Consider the following 17,012-nt stretch of genomic DNA (forward strand, 5'->3'; position numbering starts at 1 on the left):
GGGGAAAGGCCAGCAGGCAGCAAGGGGCTGATGTACACAGTGAGCAGCTTGGGCGTTGCTGGCCGTCCTCTGAAGCCCTGCTTCAGATCTGAAGGCTTGGTCTGCCGTCAGCCACAGCAGAAGTGCAGCTTCTAGGGGGAGGGTGCCCTGAGATGTGTTGCTTGAGCTGACTCTTGCAAGGGCTGAGTTAATCACAGCCCCTCTCTCCCGCTATGTAAATACAACCCTGACGAGGTAGGAGGACTTGTCACAGCGCCTGGCTTATCTCCACAGGATCTCTTCTCAGCACTTATAAAAGGGCCCACGCGCACACCCTATGAAGATGGCCTCTTTCTCTTCGATATCCAGCTCCCCAACATCTACCCCGCTGTCCCGCCTCTCTTCCGCTACCTCTCCCAGTGCAGTGGGAGACTGAATCCCAACCTGTACGACAACGGCAAAGTGTGTGTCAGCCTCCTGGGGACGTGGATAGGCAAGGTAATGCTTTCATCTGCCCGTCCGTGGGAGCAGTGGTTGTGCCAGGCTGCTTTTGGAACAAGCCACCTCCTACTAGGCCAAGAGTCCTGGGTGACTTCTGGTCAAGGTGGTGCTTGAGCTGGGGATAGCTCTGGCTTTGGGCTCTGTTTCAGATGGCTGGACCAAGTAACTGGTGTAGCTTGGCTTCTTCTGGGACTGTATTTGGCTTTCTCAGTCCTTCCTTGATGAGAAGCCTGTGGTCAGACCAGCCGGGCTGTGTGAGCAGAGATGCCAACACCAGCATGGGGTCTTCTCCCGTGGTTTGGGTCCCTGTCTCCCGCGCTGCAGACAGATCGGGTAGTGTGGCACAAAGTCCAGCTGGAGACTTGAATAAACAGAGCCGGGGAAATGCTGTGTTTTGGGCAGGTAGATCGACAGGGCAGCTGGGGAGGGGTTGGAACTGGTGCCTGGTGTGTAGGGTTACGGCGTTCCAGGCAGAACTGGCCTGATGGGGTGCGGCGCTGGCAAAAAGTAAGGGAGAGTTGGGTTGGTACAGTGGGACACTGGCACATCGCGTGCTTGTCGAGTCAGTCCCTTGTTCTGCTGCGAGCCACAGGACCTTAGCGATAGAGGTGCATAGAAACTGGGGCCTCACTTCATCTAACAATTATCACAGAGCAAACTGATGATGCTTCAGCCCTTTAACGCGTTTGTATGTGCATTTCAGGGGACAGAAAGGTGGACCAGTAAATCCAGCCTCCTCCAAGTACTCATCTCCATCCAAGGTAAATGCTTCTGCAGAGCCCGTGGGACAGGAAAAGGTGAAGGGAGGAGGGGATGCAGGCTTATGGGGGGGCACACAATTGGGATCTGCCACCCCAGCTGGGTTAGTGCTGCCTTTTGCTCTCACCTTGCTGGACAAAGCAGTGTCCTTATCTCTCCGGTTCAGCAGTCAAAGCAGGTGCAGGCTTTTCTCATACCCTGATTTTTGGCTGCATCCCAGGTCCGTTTCCCTTCTTCTCACTGTGGCAGCTAAGCACAGAGCTGTTTTACTTGCTATTCTGAGCTGACAAAGGTGAACCACTGTGTCCTCAGCCAGTTACCAAAGTTAGTTGAAGTTGCTAAACTGGGCTTCCCTCGCAGGACTGTTTTATCCCCACTGAGTCACCCACCCATCCTACATTGGGCGTGTTTTTGCAGACGATGATGGTGTTTATGCTCCTTCTGAAGCAGAGAATAATCAGGGGTGTGTCTAGACCAGCCCCAGGGCTTCCTGCCTTAGGGCTTTGCCCTGCCGTATCTAGTTTGAGAGCAGACAGACTAAATCAAATCTCTTCCTCAAGGCCAACTTTCTGTGCAGGGAGCCCAGGCATGTGACTTGAGGAACCTTTGACACAGAGCAAGGGCTCCTGCCTTGAGTCAGCAGGCGACTCCTGCTCCTCTGAAGTCTCACAGCCCACCTGTATCCTCCTGTGGCGGAACGACACCACAAGAAAAGCTTTTTCTCTTTCACAAAGCTGAGGATCCAAATTTAGAAAATGAAATACTAAATGTTTTACTGGAGCAACTTGGTGCTAGTGAAAAACCTGCTCTCCCCCTCCTGCTGTCTGGGCTTTGAGAGACTCATGATCTCACCTCCACCGGCTCTAATGCAGTTTGTGGCAGGCTGCCAGCAGCCTGGCGGTATTGCTGCCATTGCTACATACATGTAATTACATTAGACCAGAAGCAAGCAGGAGAAAGCTTGGTATGGGTGACTTGTCACAGTATTCAGTGTCTGAGAACCGCAGTCTGATGGGACTATGCTGGATAGGGTAGGAGCTGGCCAGCTCAAAGCCTGTTACTGAAGATTGGCCTTTGTTCTGATTAAGAGGAGGAGGAAAAAACCTGTGTAAGAAAAAAAAGCTTTGGGTGTGTTTGTGGGTTTTTTGCTAGGAGGGGAGGGAAGGGAAAGCAGCTGTGAAATCTTCCCCCTTCTGCCCTTTTGACCTACTCTGCTGTTGCACGCCCTCTGCATCGCACTGGTGGAAGACGGTTCTTGCCGGCCAAGGATCTTGAATGCCACTCCCGGTAGCATCTGAGATCCCCACCACCCTAGCAGAAGGCCACAGACCCATTCACACAAGTGCTCCCCTGCGATACCAGTCCAGTGCACCTTGCAGGTTCCTGGTTGTCCAACCTGGCCTCCGCTACCTGCTTGAAGTCAAAGCACGGCTTCCCTGCAATGCGTTCTCCTGCGGTGCCTTCCCCGCACTGCCTGCTGCCAGCCTCGGGCTGCCGGCATCGGCGTGGCTGCGGGTGAAGCTGGCGTGATGCCTTGGCGCGGCGGGGCTGTGACCCCCAAACCTCAACCACCTTGGCAGAAATCGGGGCCCGGCAGTGTCTGCCTCGGATGGCGATTCGCAGCAAAGTTCCCCCCTTAACCCCTCGGTCTCCCCTTCTCTTGGCAGGTCTCATCTTAGTGAATGAGCCCTACTACAACGAGGCGGGCTTTGACAGCGACCGGGGCCTCCAGGAGGGCTACGAGAACAGTCGCTGCTACAACGAGATGACCCTGATCCGGGTGGTGCAGTCCATGATGCAGCTGCTGCGCAGGCCGGTGGAAGTCTTCGAGCACGAAATCCGCGAGCATTTTCGCTGCAACGGCTGGCGCCTGGTGTCCCGCATCGAGTCCTGGCTGGAGACGAACGAGCTGGTGGAGCGGAGCCACGAACAGGCCAACGGGGCGGATTCTGCCTCCCTCCTCTCTGCCTGCGGCACCCTGGCCGACAGCCCAGGAGACAATGCGGGATCGCTGGGGGAGTACGGCAGCAGCTCGGAGCAGGGGGCGGCCGCCGAACTTTCCGACTCGGCGCTCGACGGGAAGGAGGAGCTGGACGAGTCGGAGTTCACGACCTCGACGCCCAATGCCGGAGATCTCCAACAGTACTCAGACTCGGAGGGCACAGGCCAAGCCAGGGGGGTGGACCTGGCCAGAGACCGAACGGACGAGGGGAAGGCTGCCCAGGACTCTGCCTTGCAGCCTAGCGTGAAACCAAAGAAAAGGAGAAAGAGCTACAGGAGTTTCCTTCCGGAGAAGAGCGGCTACCCTGATATTGGGTTCCCCCTCTTCCCTTTGTCCAAGGGGTTCATTAAAAGCATCCGCGGTGTCTTGCAGCAGTACCGGGCTGCCTTAGCAGGGGCCAATATCCCAGAGTGGACAGAGGACAAATAAACCGTCAGGTTAGGGACAGGCAGGTGCAGGGGAGAAGGGAAAACAGCAGAAAGGAAATTGGCAAATGCTGTTACCAGTAAACTGGCTTCTCCTTCCAGCTTTTCTTCCTCAGCTTGGTTTGTTCCAAAGAAGGTGGTAGGCCTGATTGCTCCTCCGAGGAAAGGTTGTCTAAGCATGAATAACTCTTTGCCCACAGCCCTTCTTCCTTCCCCCTGTCCCACGTACGTGCTCCTCTTGCAAGTTTGACCCTGCAGTGGTAAGATTTGAGACCTGCGCAGAAGCAGGCTTGCAGCCACGTTCCCTCTGCACTTTCATCTTGGGGCACCTTTCCACACAAGGACTCTTCCCACCCAGCGCTACACCCAGCAGTTTGTTCTGGTGGGGTTCAAGCCAGGAGAAGTGATTGCTGTAGTATCTGGAAGTGAAGGGCGATGCCCTCCCAGACTTTCATTTTTCTCTGCGTTACCATGGGTTTTACGAAGTCTACCCCAGCTTTTGTGTGCTTAGACATTGGATTGTGTTTGCATTGAAGTTGTCTATACCATACAGAGTTGCTTTAGTCTTAGTTGTTCACCGATAGCTACGAGGTTCTTCCGATCAGGACTTGGTAGGCAGAACCAGAGCTCTGCACTAGCACTTGTGCTGCCCTGGTAGTGCTGCGGGGTTTCCATCCAGTTCCGCAACTTCTAGTCGGTTTTCTGGAAGCAGTTCTAGCCATCCCCGCTTCTTTTTCTCCAGAGTGAGGCAAACTTCCCTTTCCCCACCACGCATGCCTGTCTCCTAGAAATACATGGGATTCAAGGCTCTGCCCTTGTAACTTGCTTAGGTACCCGCGTCTTTCCTTCCCAGCCGTCCTGGCTGTCACACAGCACTACGCCTGCCCCTGGGTCTCGGCCTCGCCTGGGCAGGCGGCAGCGGGTGATCTTGGGGCGTATTGTAGATCTAGCGGCTAGTCTGGGTGGTGGGCCTGGCATGGCTGCTGCTTCTCCGTCATGCGGCTGCAGATGGGTATTTCGGAGCTGTTTGGGCCAGGGTCACCCAAGGGAAAGGAGCTGTCGTGTCGTGACGAGGTCCTGTTGTAGCAGCAGCAGTTTGCAACCGTTCCCGTGCTGTTACTCAGCCAGCAACTGGAGCACATCAGACACTGGTGCGGACTGTTATCAATGCCTTCCCTTGCCAGCCGTTTCCCGTGGTGGCCTGGGTCCGCTGTGGCCAGCAGCGTTGCGGGCACAGCACATACTATCCCTAATTCAGCTGCAGCGCTGCCGTGCCGCTCTGGGAGACGGCTGGCGAGAGCAGCCCATGTTTCGGCAGCAGAGCGCTATCCGAGCTGGTGACCGTGAGCACTTTGAAGCAGTGACTTGCCAGTCTCCTGGTCAAGACACCTTCCTGAAGCCCCTTTTTCTCTGTGTGCACGCACTTACTTTCACTTCTAGAGCTGGGAGATGGCACTCCAGCACTACTGCATTTGCCCGATGTTTAGGCATTGGAGAAGCACCCACTTTAGCATCCATGTGGAGCACAGTCTGTCAGGGAGAGTCCGTTGGTCCTTCCAGCCAGCACAGGGAGCCAGTGGTGCCAGGCTTCCTGGGGCGGAGTTGGGCTGAGCAGACGGCTCTGCCAGAAGTAAGGATGGAGCCAAAACTCTCCTTTGCTCTTGCTCAATATGGCTGTTTTCCCTTCCCCCCACCTGGGCCAGGGTCTGGCCTTCCCATTTTGAAACGGAGAACAGCAGGCAATCTCAGCACATCTGCGCGGTGCTTTCTGCTCCTTGAAACACCGGGGTCTGCACCCACTGGCCCAAATCCCCCCGCCCGGCTCCCAGCGCCTGCTGTTTCCAGCTGCCCCCGTGGTGCTCCGGAGCCGGGGGCTGGCTGCACGAAGCTCTTCGCGTGTCGCCATCCACTGCCGGGGTTTTGGAGGGCACGTCCTGCTCCCAGTGCTCTGGACGAAGCAGAGCTTGGCTGTGGACGAAGACCTGGGCCTGCAGAGCTCTCTGAGCACCCGACTGCGGGTGGATCGCCTGCGCAGCAGCTCCGGCCCGGCAGGCGGGAGGTCCGGCAGCACGGCAGACCCCGTCCCGGGTGCGGAGAGATGCTCTGAGCCCCGCTTTTGGCTGTGGCTGGTGCTCAGTGAATGAATCCCGTTGAGGAGGAGCAGGGGCGTCTCCAAAACAGAAAGGGCCGACGGGGGCAGAGGGGTGAGGCTGTTGCTTCAGGGCAGGGGCAGGGCAGGCGGAGAGGCTTGTTCCACAGATGATTAAACCTCTTGCTCACCAGCCAGAACTGCGGCTGGTGTCTGCGGACGCCGACTTCCTCCGTGCCTGCGCCGGGCCGTGGCTGCCCTTAGCCCCGCCGGGCAGGGGCAGGGAGGACACCCTGCGGGGCCGCGCCGCGGCTGGGGCTGGGCGGGTGGAGGAGCTCTGGGGTTCCCCGCTTCGCCCGCCCGTTGCTCTCCGCAGCTCTGGTCTCCCGGGGAGGGCGGGCAGCGGGGGCTGGTCGGGCTGCCCACCCGCCCGGGGAGGAGGGCAGGCAGCCCGTGCTGCTGCCGTGAGCCGCTCGGAGCCCGGCGAGCCCTCCCCCTCGCCCGAGAAGTCTCTTTGTTTCCTCTCATCTAATCAAGAGCTTTTGCACAGGTTCCTGGGGCTTCCTACCGAGGAGGTGTGTCTTGGCCTTCTGGAGGGGGACGCTGCTCCCCGGCTGCCGCTACCCCTGGCATCGCTCGCTCTCCATAGCTGGCTGTCCCAAACCGAAGCGTGCACAGAGGTTTACAGATTTTCTAAAGCTTTTGATAATGTGAAGCTCCTGGGTGACGAGGTTGGTGGTGAGCACACTGCAGCTATGTAATTTTTTGTGTATGTATGTAATATTTAAGGGTAACAAAATTTAAAAGGCTAAAACCTTAAAAAAAAAAATTAAAAACACACAAAAAAAGCCAAAGCATGATGCATATTGTTAGCCTTAAAACTGGCTACATGACTGTGTGATGTACAAATGAGAGCAGCCTGTAACTGTTTTAAGTGCTGGGGTTGGGGAAGAAGCATTACAAAATCAGTTTGTAGCCTTGATTCTGTACAGTATTTAATGAAAAAAAAAAAAGACCTGACTATTGAGGCCATGCTTAGAGGTGTGTCGTTCACGTGCAGATGTGGATGCTTGGTTGCTTACGATATATGTATGCTGTGTGACCATTAAAACTTTTTTTACCTGCAGAATTTTTTTTGTTTGGCTAACCAAGGTGTAATAAAGGAGGGAAGATGACTTGCCATTAAATTTTGCCTCTGTGAGTAGTCCTGACTGTTGTCTCTTTTTCCGCCCCCCCGCCACGCTTGGCACTTGCCCCGTCCCCGGCGTGCATCCCTGCGCCAGGGTCGGGGCTGGACGGGGTCCCACTGGCAGAAGTCGACAGCACGGAGGGGGCAGCGAGTCCGGAGGGAGCCGGGCAGATCTGGCAGCGAGGGGCTGCCCCCGTGGCTCCGTATAAACTAGCTCCCTGAAACCCTGATTCACGGGATGTCTGTCAGGCTTTTTTTATTTTCCCTGCTCTTTGCTGGCGCGTGGTGCACGCAGGCTGCCCGGCCGCTCGGCGTGTGCCGCGGCACGGCTGGTGGCTCAGCTGGCTGCTGCCCCGGCAGATGGGGCCAGACCCGGGGCGAAGCAAAGCCCTTTGCAGACCCCCGAGCCTGGCAGCTCTGCCCTGGTGCTGCCTTCCCAGCCCCTGGCCTCGGCGCACGGGTCAGCGTGTGATGAGATGCAAACGCAGCCGCCTCTGGGCTGCTGGGGCCGAGGGACTCCTGCACCTCCTGGGTGCTGCTGGGGTGTTTAACGCTCACTGATGTTTGCCCCCGCGGCTGCTCTCCCTGGCCCCCCTCTGCTCGGAGGGTCCCTGGACAGCGACGTTAGTGGCTTGAGACTTGCAACTTTGCTGGAGTTGTTCAAAACCAGCAAGCCTCTGTATCTTGAGGGGTGCGTGGCAGCGGCTGCCATCTCCCTCGGGTGTCAGGAGTTGGGCTGTGGGGGGTTTGGGGGGCTCCCCTGGGAGGAAGATACTCGTGCAGTAAAACCTGCTGCCGTGAGCCATACAACCGTCCCCGGAAGAGCCCTGGCGCAGACTCCAGGGAGCCTTTCGGGTGCTGCGAACCCCAACAGCTCAGCTCCGGTGAACCGCCTTGCTTGATGGAGACAGCCAAGAGCTGTGAGCGCATCCCCCTGCCCTGGGCTCTCCCCGCAGCCTCTTCCAGCAGCGGCGGCTGTTCGACACGGTTAGAGAGTTCAGCGAAGCATCGCTGAGTCCATTTTTACACCTGGCTCAATGCCATGGGGGAAATAACTTTATTTTGGGAGGTGGTTCCCAGCTGCTGCCTGCCTTGCTGGCCTGGGAACAGGAGCTCGGCTCCCTGCGAGCGAGTGGGGTCGTGGGGGGGAACAATTGTGCTCTTCTTTCCCGACTCGGCCACCCTAATTGCATGGTTTGCAGATTAATAAATGCAAACAGCCACTGCTGTTTACTCTTCTACTTTGTACTTGAGCACTGTAAATGAGGTTTAATTACTGCGATTTTATACCAAACAGGCAGAGTAGTCCCCCCCAGGCAAGCCCCTGGGCAGGGACCTGTTGCAGGGCTCCAGCTGGCCCCCGGCTGCCCGGGAAAGGGGACGCGTGAGCTCCCCTTAGGGCCTCTGCTCCCAGCAGAAAGCCAAACCCCTCGGCCCCAACAACCTCCTCCTTGAACCTCTTCCCTGATCCCTTCCCTGCCCTCGCCCGGAGCACTGAACCTCCCTCAAGGTGTCCCAAACCATCGCTGCGGGGCTGAGCTCTTGGGCTTCAACCAGCCCTAGTGCGACGCTGGGCAAGGAGGCACCAGCGCACCCCGAAAGCGGGGGTTGGTGGCAGCGATGCCCCATGTCCTGGCTCTGGCACATCTCCCCTGGGAGAATCTCATGGGGCCACCGCTCTGTGCTGGTCCTGGCCCCGAGGTAACGGTGGTCTGGCAGCGCGGGCAGGACACTGGGGAGCGAAGGGCCGTGGCATCTGACAGCCGCGTGGCCAGGCTGCGTGTGTGCCCAGCCCGGGGTGACCACCGCAGCCCTGCCCCTGACGGCAGCCGTGAGCTCAGATTTAAAACCCAGGGGGATTTTTTTGCAAACGCTAGATATTTATTGCATTTCTCACAAGAATAAACTCTGCTTCTACAGGAAGCTTTGGGTAGAAACATTCTTAAAAAAGTCGATTTCTTCTGTTAGATATATTGGTCCTGACCATCCCTGGGGGTGGCGCTGGCTCTGCGCCAGGCACGCGAGCGGTGCTATCGTGTGCGTCCAAGCCGGGGAGGGGATGGGGCTGTGCCGGCGCAGCCGCCCGGGGCCAGGACCTCGTACCGGGATAAAACAGGCTGGCGTCTCGCTGGTACAGAGTACCTGATGGGCTCGTGGCTCATTTTTGGGACAGCGCTGGTGGCTGTCCCAAGGGGGTAAAGCTAAGCATGGGGGCAAGCGAGGGGACGAGCGCCCGTGGCCCCCAAGAGCTATTGCTATGGGAGGAGGAGGAGGTTCCTGAGTGGGAGGAAGACTCTGCTGCCCTCGTGCCGGTGGCTCAGTGCTGCGGGGGGCTGAACCCAACTGCTCAGGAGCCGCTGAGGATGCGGCAGAGGCGGTCGTGGATCTGGCCCTGCACGGGCTCGCAGGCCAGCGCCTCGCCGTCCACTGTCATGATGCCCGCGGCCGTCCGCGGCTCCAGGCGGAAAGCCCGGACGGGGACGTAGCGCAGGTGGGGACAGTTCAAGTCCAGGTGGGTGCCCCTGGCCATGGCCAGGAAGAGCTTCAGCAGCGCCACGCGGCTGATGCCGGCCTTCAGGTAGAAGAGATGGATGCAGCCGTCGTGCAGCCGGGCTGCCGGTGCCATCAGCATGTTGGTGCCCAGGTGGGACTGGTAGATGGCGTAGACGGAGACGAACTCCTCCTCGGGGACCACCGTCCAGTGCGCCGGCACTGGCTGGCACAGCGGCACCAGCAGCGAGTCGGTGGGCAGAGCCCCGGCCGCCTCCGTCCCCGCCGGCGGCAGGACGCGGCCAGCCTGGCCGTTGGTGACGGGCGCGTAGGGGTCCCTGGGTGCCGGGGGGGTGCCCTGCTCGGGGACGGCGGGCAGGTAGGAGAGGCGGCCCTGGTACACCCGCAGCTTGGCCAGGCACTGGAGGGTGCCCAGGGTGAAGCGGGCGTTGCCCAGCCGGCGGTACTTCTCGCTGTCGATGTCCACGTCCGAGATGAAGCCCCAGCCGAAGCTGAGGAAGGAGAAGAGGCGCTTGCCCGAGGCCGTGCTCAGCGAGACCAGGTCCATCTGCGTGTGCAGCCCCTTGCACAGGATGAAGGCACAGTTCGTCAGCAGCTTCTTCTTGGCGACGTGATCGTTGCTGCGAGGGATGGAGAGGGTGAGTTTGGGCTGGACCCAGCTCAGGGCCTCTCCTGCTGTCCCAGCATCCACGTGCAACCCTCGCCCCTGTGTCATGGTTGGGACATATCCCAGCTGGGTGACAGTGTCCCTCAGGGACAGCTGCTGGGAGAGGTTTTGCTGGGGGTGGGAAGGATAAACCAGCTCCTGAAAGAGGGAACCGAGCTGGGGCTGCTGGGCCAGGGCAATCCCGGTCCCCCCGCCGTGCAGCGGGATGGGCTGTGCCCCGGGGTGGCTCCTTTAGGGTAAGGCCGTGCCAGACTCGGAGCCCGGAGAGGAGAAAGGGTTTGGGGGGAGCTGGGGACCCAGGGATGCGATCTGATGCTAGAGGAGGCCAGCCGCGGCTGTGCCGCACCAGCGTGCGGGGAGGTGGGGACCCAGGTGGCACCCCTGCGCCGGGCACCCCTGTACCCAGCACCTTCCCCTGGGCTGGAGCCATGCACAGCCTTTCGCTTCCCTCATCCCCCCCGCCTCGGTGCCAGCGCAGCCCCGTGTGCCGGCCGGCGCGGTGCCGGCGACGGGTGCCCCCGTGGGGTCGGGGCTCACCCTGCGTAGTGGTTGATGGAGGCAGCCAGGGCGTTCCCGGAGCCCCCCGGCAGGATGCACAGCGGCTTCTTCATGGTGTCCTCCCAGTCCGGCCGCTCCATAAGCCCGTTCACCACCTGCGGGGACGGAGGCAGCTTGTAGCACCCAGGGCCGGGCAAGGCACCCAGTGGCCCCCACACAGCCCGGGGGGAGCGGAGCCCACGGTGCCCCCGGCCAGGGCAGGACCGAGGCCGTGGCTGCCCTGCTTTGCTCCAAGCTAGGTGCCATCTCTCCTTTGCCATTCCCTGCCTGCCTCCAAGTCTCGAAGCTTGGCTCCTGCCCCAGGCATCCCTCTCCTCCCGGCTGTGTGCCCATCCTGGCCGGGGGGATGCCCTGGGGTGCCCCTCACCTCGTACAGCAGCCCGTCCCCGGCCATGACCACCAACGTGTCCCACTGTGACAGGTCTTCGTCCCGTACCTTCTCATGTGCGTGGTGGGGTCTCTCTGCGGGGGAAAGTGGAGAGAGTCGAGCGTCGCCCTCCCTCCCTCTGCCCTGCCTGCTGCCACCCCCCAGATGGTGACCCCAGCCCCACTGTCACCGCAGGGGTCCCAGCCGGGGGTGCAGGAGGTGAGGCAGTCACCCGTACCGAGTGCAACCATGTCCCCTTGCACCCTTTGCCACCACCGCCTGTGACAGCCCACCCATCGTGTTGCCCAAACCAGCCCCGCGGGAGGCAGAGCCGCGGCGATGCGGGGGGTACGAGGCCCTCGCAGGAGCCCGTCCCAGGGCAGAGCACCCAGGTAGGATCCTGGGAAGGAGGAGGAGGAGGTGAGGGAGCCGCTCGCGTACTCACCGGTGATGAAGACGGTGGTGGCGATGTCGGCCTCGGCCAGCATGGGCTGCACCACCGCCTGGAAGTCCTCGAGCGCGCGGCCGGCGCCGCTCTGCGGGTTCAGCAGCACCAGCGCGCGGCAGGGCCGGGGCAGCACCCCGTAGCTGTCACCTGGGCGGGGGGAGAGGGGGCTCAGGGTGGTGGGGCCGCGGCGCTGCCCAGGGAGGCCTTTGCGAGCCGGGGCAGCGTTTGCCACAGCCCCACAGGAAGGGGAGCTGCCCCCGATCCCACGAGCTCCCCAGGCTGCATCCCTACCCACGGGTGATGGGAAGGGAGCAGGGATGGAGGGTCCCTGCCGGGAAAGCAGGGGAGGTGGCAGAGACGGGGACGTGGGGTCCCGCAGGGACTCATCTTGAGCTCTCCCGCAATCAGCAGAGATGTTTTACGCCCAGGCCGGAGCCCCGCAGCAGCCCAGTGATGCCGCAGTGGAGCCGGGGTTCTGCAGCCCCGAGCATCCCTGTGCACCCCAGGGCCGCGGGGTGCTGCCGGCTGCGCTTTTGGACACGCCAAGGAACGAAAGGTGGAAGCAAGGGCACCCAAACGCCCTCGGCTGCGAGCTCTCCTTGCTGAACCCCGCAGCTCCTGACACGGCTCAGCCCCCCAAAGCACAGCGAGCCAAGGATGGGGACGAGGGCCAGGGGGACTCGAGGTCCCAATTCCCCACATCCATCCCAGATGGAGCAGGGCCAGTTCAGACACCTGCACCGGCAGACGGACGCTTCTGCTTCCCCTGCTCCCCACGGGGCTGTAATTACAAGCCTGGCAGGGGCCCGCATCCCTCCGCCCCCCTGCCCGCTTCCAGCCCCCGAGCCCAGCGGTCCCAGGGCGGGGGACGGGGTGAGCCCGGGCTGCAGCTGCCCTGCGAGGGAGGCGCAGGAGGAGGAGGGATGCGATGGCACCCGGGGGAGCTGGCAGCAGCGTGCTCCAGGGCAGGGCCCCCGGGTGCTGCTCGGGTGCCCCGAGCCCCGAAATGAGCCGGGCAGCGTGCCTCGAGCTCCCGCAGTGCTTCTGGAAAGCCCTGCCCCTGCTGGGCAAAGCCAGTTTTGGGCGGGTGGGGGGTGTCCCCACCAGCTCTGGGCCCCCTAAGCCGTGATCTGGCCCCGAGGCAGGTGGCGGGTGCTGGCCTGGGCGCGGGGGCTCTGCGGGACAGCAGGGGGGCTGCGTCTGCTGACTCAGCAGAAGGAGCTGCTCCGTCAGGAGCTGAGGCACCAAGGCAGACAGCGATTCCCAGCACTGCCCGGGCCGGGAACCCCCCTCTAACCCGGGGCAGGGGGGCTGGGCCCGGCCTTATCTGCACACTGTGATGGGAGCTGTTCGAACACACAGGCAGCATTTTTACAGCTAAAACCCCTCGCGCCGCCCGCAGCGGGGATGGAGGCGGGGAGAGGGGAGCCTGGGCTGATGGAGGTCCCCACGTGTGCCACCTCCCCGGGGTGACACCCAGCATCACACCCGTCACGCCTGGGCTTCCCCGCCGGCTTGCAGAGCTCCGTGAGCTGCCCCGCGGGGAGGCACGCCTGGAGCACCCCATCTCCGTGCCCATCCCAGCCCTGGGGAGCACACAGAGCTCTGCTGATTTCGGCGCCATCAGGTTGATTTTCTGCCCCTGGGAATGTCCCGCTGAGGCCGTCACCCTCTGGGCCACCTCCTTGTCCCCACGCCAGCTGCTTGGGACCTGCCACCGAGTCCACAGCAAAGGCCCGCCCGTGAGAGCCCCGACAGCCCGGGCTGAGCCTGGGTCCGGGTGCTGGCCCTGGGCCAGCTCTCTCCGCTGCCGCCCAGGGCCAGGGGAAGCCGCTGGCCACCCCCCACCCTCCCCAGGCCCTTATCAGTGGGCGCCAGGCGCGAGGGGACCGGCTGCCCTTGGGGTGGTGGGGAAGCGCCGCGAGCAGAGGCCGCCCCAGCTCGGGTCAGGGATAACGGGCAGCACCCCCGGGCTGGGCTGGCCCCGCTCCCACCCCGCCAGAGCCTCCCCGGTCACTGCCGGCACTAAAGCCCCTACCGACAGAGGCAGCCGAGCCCCCAGGCAGGGCGTTCATGCTCAAGCCCCAGCTGCCGGAGGCAGGTGATGGGGGGGGGTTCTCTCTCTTTCTCCCCCCCAACCCTGGAGGATGCAGAGCGAGAGCACGAGGCGCTTCAAGAACCTAAATGCAGTTTTTAAACCCACAATGTTTCTCATCAGCCACATGGTTTCTGACATGCACACAGAGCTGCAGCCGGGTCTTGCCTGAAAATCCTGCCTGGACCCGTGGCTGCTGCCCCGTGGCCTCCGCTGGGCAGTGGGGTACGGCTGGGACACTGAGGACCCGCTCCTGGGCTGGAGGGGTAAAGGCGAACCCTGCTCAGGGCACGGAGGGGTGCCGTGACTCCATCACAACGGACAGGTTGCTGGTACCAGGGTGCGAATAGGGACGGGGACGTGATCCCAGTGCGGGACCAGTGACACCAGCAGCACCGGGCTCAGCCCAGGCTCCCGTGGCAGAAGTGGATGGTGCTGGTTCAGAGCTGGAGCACAGCAGCAGCGATGCTCAGGCCACGGGGGACAGATTTCAGCAGCATCCCTTTCCCTTGCGCAACACTGGCCGGCCCCTGGCATCTCGGCAAGGCTCAGCCACTTCCCGGCACAGCGCGGTTGCTTTCAACCTCAAATGCGGAGCAGAGCAGACACTGAGTCAGCAGGAGGAAGGGGCTCCAGCTGCTGCCAGTGCACAAACTCTGCTCTCCCCCCTCCGCCCACGTCCCCCCCTGCGACACGTGTCCTGGCCATGCTCAGGCAGGGACCACGCTGCCACGGCTCCGCTGTCAGCAGCTCCGTTGTGTTCCCGCATCCTTCTGGAAACTCTCTGGGCACAAGGAACAAGCGTGCCAGGCTGGCGGGGGACAGGGCTGTCCTGCCCGGTGACCTGGCTGGCATGAGGCTGGGATGGACTGGGGCATGCCCACTGCATCCCCTCTCCGCAGAGTGTTACCTCCGCACGGCGAGGGCATGAGCCCGGCGAGGGGTCCCCTGAAACAGGGGCTTGCAGCAGGGCCGGGTCCTGCTCGCTGCCGGCAGCGCTGCCGACACGCCGCAGCACCGTGGCCATTGCCGGCAGCTCGATGGCAGCTGCCTGCCGCGGCCGGGGGCTGGTTTTCCCCACCAGACACAAGCCCGGGGGCGGTTCGCTCCCTCCTGGCCGGCTGCAGGGTGGGACATTTCCCTGTGCACTGCGGGCAGCCCCAGCTTTGCGGTTATGAACTGCTGAGGGACTTTTTTTCCCCCTTGGGGTGAAATAAGGAGGGGGAAGCTTCCCCCCCTCTGCAGCTCTCCACATGGCTTTTATCCCAGAGGATGCTGGAGCTGAGACGACACTGGGCTGGGATCGCCAGTGGCTCCTCGGGTCCCCTCCCCGCGGGGACGGGGTGGCAGGATTGCTCCGCAGGGACTCGCACACAGCTTCCCGGCACGGCCTTATCTGTCCCGCACACGCCACGATGCCGGCACGTGAGGGTGCGTGCAAGCGCAGGGTGTGGCAAGAGGCATTTTTAGCTCTGTCCCAAACTGGGGGAGGAGGTTTGCAAATCCTGCTGGCCCTCAGCTAGAAAAATAACTGCAAAATCCCGCACCGCCTTCTCCCGTCCTCCTTCCTTGGACTCCCCCGAGGCCCCTGCCGTGCAATGAGCTGCTCCTGCCCCAGCACCCTCGCACTGCCTGCTAAAAGGGCGAGGGTTTTAAAAGGCTTGGAGACTTACAGCTGCAGAGTTCAGACTGAAATAGAGCCAGGGAACTGGTTTTGCCCTCACCCCTTCCCAGTGGATTTGTTTTTATTCTTTAAGACGAGTAGCAGAAAGTTGTTTTGTAGCTGCAGGTCATGTAAAAAAGCTGCATTTTAAGACCCAAGCACGGGAGAGCTGGGCTAAATGTGATTTGACAGGATCCCTCTAACCGCATGCCTCTTAATTTCCAAGTCTGATCAGCGCGACTGGACAGCTAAATAAATGAAGTAGTGCATATAATTGAATCTCTGCTCAGATGTTCAAATATATGCCAGCGCGCCCTGCCCTGACTGCAGGAGCTGGGGGACTTGGACCCCGAGCCAGCCGCCCCCCTTCCAGCTGGTGGCAGCTCCCGGGGGGAGAGGGAACGGGAACCCGGACCCCTTCGTGCTGCCCTGGGACCCCGCTGGGCCCCGGGGGGTCCCGGGGGGATGCGCCTGCTCCCAAGTGATGGATGGGACCTGCCGGGGACGGTGCCTGGCTCCCGTCCTGCCTGCGTCAGCAGCGATGACTTTTTTTTTTCCTTGGTTAATGCTGCCCTTTGGAGCTTCACTAGTGATTGAAGCAATGCGGGGGGGGGGGGGGGGGGGGGCGTGCAAAGGGCCCCGCGGTGCGACCACGGCCCTGCTGCCCCTTCAACTGAAGGGAGAAAGGGGGCAGAAGCCGCCCCCGGCCCCGGGCTGCGCACAGGGATGGCCCCGTCCCCCCCAGGCTCGGGGCGGGGGGGGATCCAGGTGACCCTGCGGGGATGCGGATCCCCCCCGTCCGCCCCCCCCAGCCCGACCCCGACCGGTCCCTTCGGGGCCCGGCCACCGCACCGCCTCCCCGGCACGGCGCCAGCTGTCCCGCGTGGGGACGGGCCCCGCGCCCCGCGCCCTCGGGCGGCTGCTGGCGCCCGTCCCGGCACAGCCCCCCGCCCGGGCCCGGGGCTCGCTCCGTCGGGACCTGCGGACGGGTGTCCCCCGCGCGGCGGGCGGCGGCTCGGCACTCACCGTCCCGCGTGGGCACGGCGGGCACCGAGAGCTCCCGGATCCTCCGGCTCCAGGCCTGGGCGATGCGCAGGTTGCCCTCGGCGTCGGGTCCCAGGCAGACGCGGAAGGTCCGCTCCAGGCGCTGCCGGGCGGGCGAGCCCCAGCGCGGCCCGCGGACGGGGTAGCAGACGAGGGAGAAGCAGGCGGCGGCGGCGGCGGCGGGGAAGGCAGCGGAGCCCACGCAGTCGGCCAGGCGGAGCGCGGCGTCGGGACCGGCCGAGCCCCCGGAGGGGCCGCCGGGACGCCGCACCTGCAGCTCCCGGGCCGTCAGAGCCAGCGAGCAGGCGGCAGCACCGGGGGTCGGTCCCGCACCGAAGACGCCTTGAAGTAATACCGGCCCCCCCCCGGGCTCCGGGGGAGCGCGGCGGCCGGCGGCCATCGGCGGCGGGGCGGGAGCGGGAGCGGGAGCGGGAGCGGGAGAGGGAGCGGGAGCGGGACGCGCCGGGGAGCGCCGCCCGCCGCTGCTCGCTGCTGACACCCGCCGCGCCGCCCGGCTATGGCAGGCGGGGCGGCCCCATTCATAAAAATTTAACCCACCCGCCCACCCCCCCGGCCGCGGGGGCCTGTCCCGGGGCTGCCCCGAGTCCCCCCTACCCCCCGCCCCGCAGCCTACCTCAGTTTCCCCAAGCGCCGCCCCGCTGCCTTCCCACGGGCGGGCGGGCAGCGGGGGGGCACGGGGACTGCCCGGCTGGAG

The 17,012-nt window shown here is 62.8% G+C and overlaps 2 protein-coding genes across 3 annotated transcripts in view; one reads left to right on the top strand and one right to left on the bottom strand.

Annotated features, from left to right (window-relative positions):
• UBE2O (ubiquitin conjugating enzyme E2 O) overlaps nucleotides 1–6,959 on the top strand; it is a 66,465-nt gene extending 59,506 nt beyond the window's left edge. Inside the window, exons 16-18 of the mRNA XM_075169918.1 lie at nucleotides 274–477; nucleotides 1,184–1,241; nucleotides 2,907–6,959. Of these exons, the coding sequence (XP_075026019.1) occupies nucleotides 274–477; nucleotides 1,184–1,241; nucleotides 2,907–3,670 (1,026 nt within the window). The 3' untranslated portion in view covers nucleotides 3,671–6,959. The remainder of the gene's footprint in view (nucleotides 1–273; nucleotides 478–1,183; nucleotides 1,242–2,906) is intronic.
• A 1,844-nt stretch (nucleotides 6,960–8,803) lies between these two features.
• SPHK1 (sphingosine kinase 1) lies at nucleotides 8,804–16,808 on the bottom strand. Of its 2 annotated transcripts, XM_075169920.1 has the most exons (6): nucleotides 16,280–16,808; nucleotides 13,099–13,206; nucleotides 11,493–11,642; nucleotides 11,048–11,142; nucleotides 10,660–10,775; nucleotides 8,804–10,075 (listed from the first exon to the last, which is right to left on the bottom strand). In XM_075169920.1, the coding sequence occupies exons 1-6, from the start codon at nucleotides 16,695–16,697 to the stop codon at nucleotides 9,292–9,294; spliced, it is 1,671 nt and encodes a 556-aa protein (XP_075026021.1). In that variant the 5' UTR covers nucleotides 16,698–16,808; the 3' UTR covers nucleotides 8,804–9,291. The 2 variants fall into 2 exon arrangements, with proteins under 2 accessions (XP_075026021.1, XP_075026022.1); XM_075169921.1 differs by lacking the exon at nucleotides 13,099–13,206 and having other exon boundaries at nucleotides 16,280–16,802.
• Nucleotides 16,809–17,012: the final 204 nt, after the last annotated feature.

Source organism: Calonectris borealis, chromosome 20, assembly GCF_964195595.1.
Source record: "Calonectris borealis chromosome 20, bCalBor7.hap1.2, whole genome shotgun sequence".
NCBI lineage: Eukaryota > Metazoa > Chordata > Aves > Procellariiformes > Procellariidae > Calonectris > Calonectris borealis.